Source organism: Ambystoma mexicanum, chromosome 6p (genome assembly GCF_040938575.1).
Source record: "Ambystoma mexicanum isolate Mex_15411 chromosome 6p, UKY_AmexF1_1, whole genome shotgun sequence".
Taxonomy (NCBI): Eukaryota; Metazoa; Chordata; class Amphibia; order Caudata; family Ambystomatidae; genus Ambystoma; species Ambystoma mexicanum.
In genome coordinates, this window is record NC_090935.1 from 614,919,178 (window position 1) to 614,932,954 (window position 13,777).

Below are 13,777 nucleotides of genomic sequence, written 5' to 3' on the forward strand. Positions count from 1 at the left end.
AGGTGTAATGTGAGAGAAAGCCCAGAACTGAAACCCAGCAGTGGAGTGAAAAGGAACATTCATAATTGGCAGGCAGGTTCCGAAAAGGTGTTTTCAACGTTTATATGCAGAAATGTGTGCTGTTCAAGTGTTCTCATTTGTTTTCCTTTTAGCACTAATCATAGAGGGGTGTCCCATTAGGTCCTTCCTTTATGTCGGTCAGGGAGGTTCATTTCGCTCGTCCCTCTTCTATGTCATTGCCGGGCTTCAGACAGGGAGTTAGTTCCGTCATAGGGAAAGATGGCGGCGGTGTGAGTTCTGCTCTTGGGTTTTGCTGTCTCCACTGCACCCTGGCTAGGGTTGTGTGTGAGAGGCAGTTACCGACGATCGGCTCCATCTGGAACCTGCGAGGAAAGAGCCTCCGGTGACAGCTAGACCTCCCGAATTGTTCACCTAAGCAGAGACGGCCCCCCCTCGGGGACCGGCCGCCGCCGTGCTGGAGCCACACGCAGTAACTATCCTGCCTCCTGGACAGCTCATGTCCGACAACCAGAGCTGGAACTCGTCCGGCTCAGAGGAGGATCTGGAGACCGAGTCCGGGGCACCGGTGGAACGATGCGGAGTGCTCAGCAAGGTGAGGTCCGCTTGGAGTGTGAGTAGCAGAGTGTCCTGAAAGGAATGGGGAGAGTGCCTAACTGTGGTGTAAGGGTTATATTTTTCTGGAGCGGGTGCCGTACCTAGCGAGGGAGTTGGGTTTGCCTATCATGGAAAGTGGCATTAAAGGACCATGGAGAGCAGTAAACTGGGCTGGTCACTTGATGTTGTCGTTTCTGCTTACGAAGCCTGCAAGGGGCGCTTTCTCTGTATGGGGTGCTCAGAAGTGGACTGGCTGGGCACACCCTGGCCGCACCCGCTGTCCCATTTAAGTTTCCAAAGCTTTGCGCTTCCAAATAGAACGGCACCTTTCCTCGACAGCAGATTCGTGGGGAAAATTCCCACCAGTGATCCGCTCCATCACCCTCAAAATCGTCCCACCCACTCCCAGAAGATCTGGGGCTTCTGGTATATGCCCCTCCGCCCCCCCCCATTTCTATTACTGTAAAAACAATTCGGGGTACTGGCGTCCCGACAGTAATCTTCAGCCAACTTTAATACCGCTTCTGATAGCTGCCGTGGTACGCGACCCTTGATTTCACATCCTCCTGGGACATATCACAGACGCAGCCCGACCTTTACCCCCTACTACTGCAGAAGAAGCGAGAACTTGACCCTCCCTCCCGCACTCCGCTCACAATAAGAATCAGTAGTCACATACCTTGAGGGTCTAACCTGAGTGCAGCATGCCAGTTGCCTAATGTAAACATCCACACATAGCAAAGCCGATAGCCTGCTGAATTTGGTTTTGTGTTAAGACAGCAGTCGCATTTGTTAAAGACCCCTTCACAAAATATTCTTTGCACCATGAAAGCGCGTTGTGCCGTGAGAATCTTGGGACCCTTACGGCAAATCACAGGTAATTTCAAGACACAGATGAATCTTCATGAATGTTTATACGGGAATGCTACGTCCTGACGAAGATGGACATCATCTGTATTTGTGGTTTATTTCGCACGTCACCTTAGTAGTTGACGTATAGCATCCCATGTTAGACTTTTTAGAGTATGGGTTTATGAATATCATTTTTGTGAAGACCTTTCAGTTTCTTGTATATTGCAATGTTGAAACTGCTAGATTCGGAACTAACGACTTTTTTTGCTGCCACTATCAGGATTTAATCGATCTTCGAATTCATTTCGAAACCATCCTGACTATATTCGGTTGACTAGTATTTTTTCCACCCGAGGGATTCCCTTCTCTCGAGTGGATTTTATCCTTCGACATTGACTTGGACTTTTTTTGGACTATGATGATTATTACCCAGCTTGTAATTGGGCAGCAAGTTCCCAGCAGCTCTATTGTGATATTAGCATTTTTCTTCACATTTTGCACTTTATTTATGTTGTATAACTGTATGTCCTATATTTATACTTACTCTTAAATGAGCTCTGACCTATTTAATAATTTAAATGTTTCTAATTAAATAAATACATTTTTCTAAAAAAACTTGTCTATTACATGTAGTGATCTGAGGGGTTGATTGAGGGACCGCCCCGAATACTGGTGGGATTGTGTTGTTTATAGTGGACTTGTTTATATCCGCTGGCTTGATTTCTGTGCCTTGTTTCTGGTTGTTTCCCCTCTTGCCAGCGATGTAGGGGGTACCCATCTATTGTATTGCTGTTCCACAATTTGCACAGCAGTGTTCCAAAGACGAATGATGGTAGTATTGGAAACATGTTATCTCACATTTAACCTTTTTCAGAACAATTATACAAGTCATAATTTAAGCATTACTGGACATATTTGCACATTTTACAAAGCCAGTAGGCCATCTCAGGTTCTGTACAATAGAGATTCAGGCTCAGTAACAACTCAAATACTCAGAAGAACACACAGAGTAAATCCAAGATTTACCATTCAGAAATGGCCACCGCATGCATTGACGCGTATGATGTTGCGTTACGCAAGCGTGATGACATCACGCGCTACGGGCCATAAATAGCAGCAATTCTGTCAGTAAGATCCATCGTGGATCTTGACAGCAACTAGGCAATCCTACCTTGTTGCAGGTGACAACCTTTGGAAAAGCATAAAGGTAACTCTTAAACTTTTTTTGGCCCTATCCTTTTCGCTCGTCTGTTACCTCTCTTCCTGTTCAAACTAGCAAGCATGTGGAGGCTAGGTAATATCTTAGACAGTTCATGTCTATACTTCTCTCTAAAAAAACAAATTCCCCTGTATAGTGGGATAACAATTCTTCTTTGTGAATTGAGGTTCCCTTAAGCAGTTTGACAAAAAGGGGTTTTATAAATAATCAGCCCTTGTGTACACTTTCACAAATTCAACATTCCGGATGACCACAATGCTCATTTTAAAAAGGGAATGAATAGCACAACATAAATATCTACAAAACCAAGAAACTGAAACAAGGGTGAGTGGATTTATTTACCTTTAGAAAAAGGTCCTCCTGTTTTTTTGTGCAAATCTTCTTATCATTTTTAGAACATGAAACAAATTAGAACCCGTGTTTGTTTTATTTTTTTCCTTGATCTAGAATCTCTCCTGAGGAACCACAGCTAAAGTTGTGGGGAAACACGTGTTGGGAGATTAGAAGATCCTCATATTGAAAATAGAGGAAAATAAGAGAAAAACGTGCAAAAAAGATATTACAAACTATGGAACTATATATGTATGTGTATGGAAAACAACAACAAAGCACCATACTGTGCACAATGAAATTATGCAATGTGGATAGTGCGTATGTATGAAATGAATACATGAAGAAATATACATTATACAAAATAAACCAAATTATATTGGAAAATGACATTTATTTCGGGGATCGCACTGTATACGAGTGTCTAACAATATAGACTTGTGGGATCAGAATGAAGCGCAAGTTGTATCCGCTTTACATCACACTCTTGACTCTCATTCCCCAATAGACTTTTCTGGTAATCTAAAGGGCTGTACAGTCAATCTAAAGGGACGCAAAAAGCGAGGTGTGAATAATCCCACAGATTGGGGTGATGGCACTCCCGCCCACCGATTGCTGGCCAGTCCATCGGTGATTTTTAAAAAAACGTATATATTTATTTTTCCTCCAAGAACAGGGACTAGCACAGAGAATAAAGCCACTGCTGCAATTAAGAAAACGGCCACTATTGATTGCATGCAGATGCAGAGTTTTAATGACTTGAGTTTAATTGAATTCGTAGACTCTTGTGCAGCCTCTGCCCCGTATCAATGTTAAGAATATGAATGTTAAGAATGTAACCCAACAGACTTGTGATGCGTCCCTCATCGGCTCTCCCACGGAACTTACCAATTACATATCTGAAGAAAGGTGAAAATGTCTCTCAATCTCTCCCCTAAATTACTCTAACCAACCCAGCGATGGGGCAATGCAGCATACATTAAGCGAGGCCGATGATTGCATTAAACTGTCCTCCCCGAGTCTATCTGCCTTGAACATGGTACATTTTGTCAAATTATACGAGATCTGGGAGGAGCTAAAAGCGCACTCAACAATGCTTTCTACCATGTACACAAAGGTTGAGAACCTAGAGATGTGTGTTGGTCGTTTGGCAGCTAAAAACATCCTAGACATTAAACATCTCATTACACAACATGTGCTAGCTGACAATCTGCCTGCCACAGACAACAAAGAGCTCTGTGTAGCTGACATGCCCACGACTTCAAATGTCAACCAGGCCCAAAAATGTTCAAACATTGATTCAGCCTGCTCTAGTTACAGAAATGTGTGCTAGCCCAGAAGGCTCTCGGATGGATCCACACAAACTGCCCCATCTGATTGTCCTTTGGTGAGAGGTGCGAAAAGGAGAAAAACAGGATCATAAAGCTATATAAATTCCTCCCTAAAATGGTTGAAATCTATCCTTGATTCTTTGCCATGCCAGAATAACCAAACTAAACATCTAGCACCAGTGCTGACACCTGTACAAGAAGAAAGTGGTTCTGATTTCCAATCTGATATAACCACATACCACTATCTTAAAATCTGGCTACATCCCGACTCTAAAAAGGCCCTTGGTTCTTAGTGAACCCACTCCATCCCATAAAAGTAAAACAGCCGTGAGCAAAACAGAGGATAGTGGTTTAGAGACCAACCGTCCGACCACATATGCAGAGACGGAAGTGCTAATAATACCTAGCAAACTGTATTATACAGAAAGACTGTATCTAAACGGACGCATGAACAAAAAGTTCTAAAAAATGCTACCACCAAAAGTTCGAATCTTTAGTGATAGCATTGCAGGTAAGTAAAAAGAAAAAAGGCTGCGGGGGTGTCCCCTGCAACACCCGCTCACTATACTGTATGGTATAGTGAGCGGGGTGTTGCGGGGCACACCCCCGCAGCACACCCGTGAAAAAAAGGGGGGGGGGCTGAGAGGGTATCCCCCTGCAGCCCCCGTAAAAGAAAAGGACCCTGCTGCGCCGGTTCCCGATCACAGAAGTGAAAGGGAACTGGCGCTGCAGGGACTCAATGTGAAGCAAAAGGTAAGTGGGGTTTGTTTATGTTGGGTGGGGTGTGTCGTGGGTGGGTGGGGGGGTGTCATGGGTGTGGGTATGTACGTGTGTTTGCAAGAGAAAGGTGCAAACCTTTGGTGGTTTGCACCTTTCTCATGCAAACTTTCCGGCCGCGGCAAAATCAGCCGCGATCGGATCACGTAGATCCTGTTCAAACTACTCCCTTTTTTTTGAATGCATGAAATCCTTGCCCGAACTCTGTATGCGCTTGTCAACTAATAAATCATCCATACTTGATAAAGGTTGCCCCTATAGTCTAAATATGACTACTACAAGCTGTGCAGCAATAGTGACCCCAGACCAATATAAGTGCCCCAGTGGAATCGAACAAACGCTCTTGGTAGGGACCGATCTAACAACATGGGAAAACATACTAAATACACCGTAAGCGCGACAGTGTTGCGTCAATAAGGCTCTGCCTGATGGCCCCAGTTGTGGGAAATTACATTATAGTTTGCTGGATTCCCTGACTCGTGGTAAAACTGTCAGTGAGGCCTTTTAAGCTCCCCACTCTTTCATAAGCACAACTGAAATAAAATCTAACTTGCTGCCATTCCAATCCTGTGTACCATCAGTAGAAAGTGCTGTTAATTCCGATGAGACATGAAAGACATGCCAATCTTGGGGCCCTACTCGACAAACTACATACCGTCTGAGCATAACCATGTCTGATGGCAATGGTGCTGAGGACAATTATGATAGCAAACACCCTGTCACTAACCCAATTTCTGGACAACTATGTAACTGCGCCCATGCATACTTAAGATCAAGTAATAACGCACCATCTGCCAAAATTGACAAACAAAATAGACCTTGCCATAATAGTTCCCCTTAGGCCAGGTGCAGCTACCGAACCTGAATTTGAATTACTAAATTCTAATGCGGCTACTCAAAAGCCATCACATCAAAGCCGTACATTTTCTGACCATCAATATATTATACTAATGTCTAGCACACAAGGTGCATCTATACCGTTATGTCTTAATATACTGAATATTCTATTAATATTGGCAGTAATATGAGCAGAAGTATCCACACTGAATGCTATATCCTCTGCTGATATTGAAAGGGTGGCCTTTCCTGAAAACATTGATATCTCATGTGCACATAATCACCTTCGATCAAAATTGGTGCTTGACTTAGTTTTGGCTGAAAGAACCTCACTCTTAAATTTGGGCTTTTCAGTGTCTCAATGGGAGGTTGAATACAAAGAAGACTATACTCCTGATGTAACATCCTTTCACCAACTATCCTAAACGATGGAAGGAGGGAAACCAACATTCTGGCATGCGATTGGAAAGAGCCACTTAATTGGCTGGTCTACTCAATTCCATAATCTGCGGCATCAACAGTGAAAATGTCAGCTCTCTATCAATAAAGCCAACAGGGAATTGAAGTTTATTTCGTGGAATACTAGGGGGCATTCACACCTTTATACAAACTTGGCAGTTTTAGAGGTATTGCAGGGCGCTCAGTGCATATTACTACAGGAAACCTGGCTTACCTCGATCCTGTCCTGGATGGGTACCAGATCTTCTGTCAAGCAGCAAAATTCAGTGGGAGATGTAGGCTTACTGACTGACCTGAAATCTGATTCTTCTGTAACATCACGCCAAATTTCTAACTTGCACTATGGTATCTTGGCAGTAGAACTTGAGTGCCAGACTAATGAGTTTAGAGTTCTTCTGCTGAATATTTACTGGCATCCGGGAGTGGGTAAATTGGATGAATTCCTACTGTCTCTTGTCACTCTTGTATGTGACTGGAGGGCTCGAAATGGAGTCTGTTTTGTTCTGTTACCTGGTGACCTGAATACTAAATGTTCTTCTGTCTCAGCTGACGATATGTTAGATAACCTGAGATCTGATGGTTGCGTTGTGCAATCGGGAAATGGCTTGGAATGGGGTACCACTCCTCTCTGAATTTACACTCCCTTCACGCCCAGTTCAGAGAAAAGGATTCAATATATGTGGTTTAGAGGATCAAGCCAAAGTATCGATTACATCTTTGTCGACCCTGAGTTGGTCTTTTCTGATTTTTCGATAAGCCTGACAGACTGGAGTGACCACTGCATGCTGCAGGCCTCATTACATCTTCCAACCTGGTTTTTGAAAGGGGAATTCTGGATCCAACTAATTTAAAACTCTGCCCAAAGGCAATGCTGTTCGTTGTATTGCTATGAATATTGACAAAACTGCTTCCTTCTTACACAAAACAATAAGCAGTGCCACATACGAATGGAAGCTGTACACGTTTAATGAACTATGAAGGTTTCATTAATTAAGTTCGAGATCAAGGTATACCCCGAAACCTAGCATTCGTTCCAAACGTAAGAAACATCTCCATGTTTTTGATCCGTAGCTGGCACAAACTAAATCCTTAATGAGGCGAACTTTACTTGATAAAGATCTATTTCGAACAATTTGAAAATACTTTCTGGCAAACCAGTAAAACACATATTTAGACAATTGTGTAAACACCAGCGTGCCTTCAGTGAGATGCTGAATTAGTCTCTACAAACCTTGACTAAAAAAGATGTTGGACTCTTCTGGGCCCTAATAAATTGCCTTCAATTATCCACATGTACCGCACACATCAATGCTGTCGCTGAAGCAACACGGCAGAGTATTTTTCAAATCTGTATGCTTCTGGTCCTGGTAAACCGTATGCTAGGCCATGCAGCATACTTGCATATGCCACAGTTCTTAAAATCAGTAGGGAAAATGTCTAATTTGATCTAAAAAAGTAAACTTTCAAGATCGGCTGGACCTAATGGGTTGTCAATGCTATTTACAAATCTGAACCAAGGCATTAGACTAATGTCCTGACTATTCTGTTTCAAAGCGTAATATCCTCCGAGACTCTTCCGACCTCTTGGCAAACTGCACATGTTGTCCCAATTTTCAAAAAAGATATAGACCGATCTTGCTATTCGATACCGATAGCAAGATCTTTTCCTCAATTCTACTTCAACATCTTGAGAGCTGGGCTGCGTCATCTGCATGAATATCCAAATATTGACCAGTTTCCTAAAAGGATACTCTACCTCGCTCAATGGTCTTATTCTCAGACACATCCAAAAGTCTATCTGGGATACCCCTGTCTCATGTACCTATGTTGCATCGGCCGCTTTTGATCGCGCATGGTTGGGGGCAGGCCTCGGATAAGGTGCGTACCAGGCCTTTTTATGCATGGAAATCTTGTAACTACGACAGCTTAATTATTTTCCTGTGTATATTTACACACCGGTTTAGGGTAGTGCAAAGGTCTGGTTGCTTGACGGAAACCAGAAGGCTTCTTTTGATTTTTATCTACATGGATGTAGAGCAAGCCACCTCTGAAACTGAATGTATTTCTCTGAAGCTTTTCAAAAAAGAAACTGCACGCTGTGATAAAAGGAATGGTTTCTTTTTCCAATCAGCTTCTGCTGTGTCGTCATGGAGCAAACGGAAGCACTGTGCATTTATTTTCCTAGAATTTTAGGATTGTATAATTAATAAGATGGAAAACTAAGTTGCAATTGAGAATTCATATTTTGTAACAAATCATGCATTTTTTTTCCCCAGTGAGTAAACAAGTATTGCACAATTGTATTTTTCAGAGTTCCGTTGCTGTGTGCATAAATCATTCGGAGGTACATCATGTTTACACTTATAATTACATTTACACTGTAATTATAAAAACATTGTCTAATATGATGACTATATACAGTCTAGTTTGCAGCCATTCAACCTTGCAGTCATGGGTTACATTACTATAAATGATCAGTGGCAGCAGAGTCTTTGCTCAAGGGTGAGTGATTGTCATTACACCAATCACAGATGTTCTAACTTCTCAAATCTTCAAGATTTGAATATTCAAACATCCAAAACCTGACTCAAGGGAGTGCAAGCGCTGTTAAAAAACAAACAAATGAAAGTTACATTGGTAATTGAAATAAAAACTCAGCAAAACCTGTTCCTTTGGTAATCCAGATAGGTATTTAACTTTATGTAGCGCTTCATAAATGGTTTGTCCAACATGTAGGTACTGTGAGTAATACTGCAGTCGATACTCAGTTAACCGACCTCTGAAGGATGTTAGCCAATAAGATAGGTCAACCGGTTGAGCACTCGTTGCTGCATGTGTGTGTGATCTGTAGATTGCAGGTTCGAATCCCGGCAGGGCCAACTTAGCCTTTCATCCTTTCAAGGCCGATAAAAGGAGTACAGACTTTGGTTTGGTGATCATTGTGATAAATCTGTTCTATTGTGATAAATATGTTCTATGTACTGAGCTTTGCAAAAAGCGCTATTATATATAGACTTTAAAACAAAGGGGGGTCTGGGAATCTCTCTACCAGCACGAACACAGCCCAATGACTTGTTCTTGGGTGAATAACCCCTGGGAGAGACTCTACCAAGTCTTTAGCTCACTGTCCCTTTCACAGAGAAGAAATTTCCCTGCCTATCAGCCTTTGCCCTGCCCAGGGGCAGTCCAGCGCCGAAATGCTAGGCAATTCTCCTCTGAACAAGAGTACCATCAGTAACCCCATACACGTGTTTCAGCCTTGTTGGGCATCATCAGTGAGGTGAAACTGTTGCCTCTCTAGGAACAGTGAGCAAGGGGTCCACGTCTGGATCGCCCTGTTAACTTAGGGTGAAACCCAAAGTTAATTTATTCAAAACAAAGGGGGGTCTGGGAATCTCTCTACCAGCACGAACACAGCCCAATGACTTGTTCTTGGGTGAATAATATAGACTTTAGCATGGAGTCCTTGCCTCTCTGCATTGTTGTATCATAACATTGGCATACCATTAGGTAGTATTAACTCCAGGAAATGGGTTCTTTAAACAAACATAAAGAACTTTGAATAAACCTGAAAAGACAATTCTGCTATTGAACCTCAATACATACAATTCATGTTTGCTTTACTATGTAATTGGCTAGGGTTTTGTTATTTCAACTTTTTAATCTATATAGGAGTGATCAAATGGCTAGACCTTAGAGAAATAATGAAAGGTGTATTCTGTCACATTGCAGAAAGCTGCCTCATAGTAATGATTTCCATACAGTTTTTGCACATGTCCGTTGGATGTCACCTACATTTTACTCTCTTGCAAAGGAGAAACGCCATTTTCACTCTCCTAAAATCACATTTACTCTCGAAGTTTAAAGTAGGGAGTAAAATACTCCCACCTCAAAATCGTATCTGGAGTACTGGTTGAGGGGGGGGGATTCCAAACAGCCTTTTGGAGCTTAATGCTAACTTGTATGTAAAGATGAGGTTACATAAAGGTGTCATGTCCTGAAGTATTCCAACTGAGTCAGGCCTTCGATAGGGGTGTACACTAGCGGCATGTCTATTTGTCTATTTAACTTGTGTCTCACGCTAGTGATTATCTAACTCATGTTTCACTAATTGCTCTGATTGTGAGTTCGCAACATCTGTCCTGGCTCTCATACGCGGATGAATTTCTTTTTCGACGAATCGCTCGTCGGCTTGAGACGTTTATTAAAATCATTTTCCACATTTGTCTCTGACAGGCTCAAGATTAATTCGGGAAAAAAACCCCATGATTCTTGGTAGTATCAAGGAGCCTGAAAAAGCGACTACAAACTTGATTTAGTTCATCCCATCGTCTCGCATGATATACCTGGGATATGATATCAGCAACCTCCAGCAGTGTCAATGTGAAGAACGCGCTATATCAGAGGGCGATAGGGTTGGTCTCTCAAGCACTGTCGATAGATAAGAAATACGGCTCCTATTAAATTCTACCTGTTTTACAATTCTATATAGGCAAGGCAGTTCCAAAACTATGGCCAGGACTGCAATTCCTCGAATTGTGGGAAGCGAAGTTGTGGCGGTCCGTATTGGGCATTCTAAATTGTGTGCCGCTTGGCGGCTATGAGATTCGAATTGGGCTTATCCTCTGTTGCTGCTAGGGTGGAATGGAACTTAATTAAGAAATAGTGACAGGCCACGCACTCTATTGCCAGTCAAGTTTTCCTGCATGGACTTCTCCTCCAAACGCACGTTTTCATGACTCCATCAATCTTCAGAGAGGCTGTTTCTTTTCCTTTTCAGGCATGTCTTCATTTCCTTATCAGGTGTAGCAAGTTAATTGACTTTAGTGTCTCTAAGGATTCTGGTACTTGTATTTTTCGCATTTCATTTCTCTTGCAGGTGACTGGAAACAACTCAATCCATAGCACAAATTTTACTCCCGATAGGGGTAGGGAGAAAGCCGTAGGGGGAAAGCCATGATTGTGGCTCTCCATTGTAAGGCATGGTCGCCCTGGTGCTGCTGCCTTTTGAGCCCGGGACTCCTGGAACTTACTTTCTCTATTTAGGAAAATACTTCTGACATCTGGTGATTTTTTGTGTGTGAATTTACATGACACCATGCGGTTAACTTATGACAGGGAAAAGCCTAACATTGCTTCGTCAATTGGGACACATTGTGCACAAATTCTTTCTTATCAATTCAAATATTGATACCTTAATCTGTAATTCAATAATGTAAAAAATAAATTACTAGATTTCAATTGGATTGCAAATCTAGAGAAATTGCATAGCTACTCCTCCATGTCGCATATAAACCATGAGTATAAAAAACGGGGAGAGATTGCCTCCTACCTTGCCAAATTCCCTGATAAACATCACAGGCGAATTTTCATGCAAGTGCATTGCAACCTATTGTATACGAAAGAAATTCTTGCAATGGTCCCTAATTGATTCTACAGATTTGTTATGTCGATTTTTGCCATCAAGAAGAACTAATTGAGTCAACAAGACATCTACTCTCTAAGTAACGGGAATGCTACATGGCAAGAATGTATCCTAATCAGCAATGGGCTAATGAGCATCAAATATTGGGCTATATAAGTGGACGTAATGTTTGAGAAACTATGGCTGTAGCTTCCTTTTTAAATTTGACTAAATGAAAGTAATAACACTAATACTGTGCTGGAGACGGCAGCATTATAGTACGAGTGAATTACTTTAGTACTTTAGTTGTCTTAAAACACATTTTATGCTCTTACAAACATTTGATTATGTTTTAGTGATTTTACTTTTATAATGAGTAGTTTTGTGATGTATATTTGCATATGTTAACTCTGTTAACTTGGTTAAAATGCTTTCTTCGTTTCTGTATATATAATTCACTGTGAAGGTTATTTAACCATAAACAATTAAGGAAAAAGTGTTTGTGGCTGATTGGTGGCACATGTCTTCTTAGCACCTTTCGCTGACTGCTGGTTTCCTGTAATTTATGTACAATCTGAGGAGCTATTTAAGCAGAATGGACGTCAGTCCTGGTCTTTTTTTTTTTTTTTTTTTTTTTTTTTAAATGTATGTATTTTCTTAAATCGCCCCCAGGACATTTTGCTGGCAGTTAGCCTGCCTTTGCCCCTATCCCTGGGGGAAGCTTTGGTGGATGTGATTGGCGGCCCCTTGGGGATCCCTTTCCTCAATTGTCCCGTGGGGGCAAGTATTTTGCGGAAGTGGGTTAAAGCCCTATCGCTGGGAAAAAATATTGCTTTTTATTTTCTTCTGGTACCAGCACATACTCTTCTCTTAAATTATTGACAAACAATAAAGAATTAGCAGGTTCATCTGCAACAGGTGGCTAATGTCTAGCAACCTCAGGGGAAATTGCAGCTGTCACCATCATTTGTCCTGTCATTCACTCCCCTAACCCTTTTGGTTAATGAAAGTATGCACTTCTCTTGTTAGACATGCCGCTCGAACTATCAACGATTGCCTCACAGGAGTCTGATTCCTCTGCTTCGTCATACATCTCGGAATCTGGCCCCGGTTCCCTCAAGGAGACTTTCGGGTGTGTTAAGTCACATGGGCCATAGACTGGGGTAGGGCCTGGCCAGAATGACATTCTAACTGAAATCGACCAAGTACTATGCATATTTGTTTCCTTGTATAAAGGAATCCAGGCAGAGACGAAAACACACTCAGTATTGTTGGAATCCCTTTTATTTAAATTTGAGAATATCAAAGTGCACAATATAGTGAAGGAATTTTCGTTTGATCTGCGGCTGCGTGTTGGGCCATCAATGGAAACAGTTGTGGCCGCTGTAGTTGGCATTTCCTGTCTGTGCCCCCTTCCTGTCTGTGCCCCCGTTATTCAATGTCACAATGGTAATCTGGAGGGACCGACTCCTTATTCCCACTTTCATAATAACTCCAGCAGTTGGTATTACTATCTTGGTTCACCAGGGTGGTCATGGTGGATCTGAGACTGTTCATAGTAAGGGACTGATTGGAGTCGGTCCCCTACCCCCTGCCTTGAATCAGCTCCTCAGGGTAGGTGAGGCAGTGGGGGGATTTCTGTGAACAATTCGGTCACCTCAGGGTGTCTCAAATTTTAGAAACTTGTATTAAATACAATTGTGTGGTGGGGGTAGACCACCAACCTGCCCTGGGCAACAGTGGGGGACATAACAAGATAATTGTACATAATAAAAAGAAAAAGTGAGGCAAACAGGTTAGTTAACAAATCTAAAAATATGCCAATGCAGAATTACAACAAAGCAAGCTTCTAGAAATGTTATTTGTTCATTATTAAAGCAACCTTGTGTGAAAATGGTCCTGGAGAAAGCCTTTGTCAGGGTCCAGATCGTTCTTGATGGCGACATGAGTGGT

At 42.1% G+C, this 13,777-nt stretch overlaps 1 protein-coding gene across 2 annotated transcripts in view; it reads left to right on the top strand.

The window, feature by feature from the left end:
• Window positions 1–252: 252 nt before the first annotated feature.
• The window catches only part of CERT1 (ceramide transporter 1), a 1,636,484-nt gene continuing 1,622,959 nt past the window's right edge, over window positions 253–13,777 (top strand). For both annotated transcript variants that reach the window (XM_069627469.1, XM_069627468.1), the window contains exon 1: window positions 253–613. In XM_069627469.1, coding sequence (XP_069483570.1) covers window positions 518–613 — 96 coding nt within the window. In that variant the 5' untranslated portion in view covers window positions 253–517. The remainder of the gene's footprint in view (window positions 614–13,777) is intronic.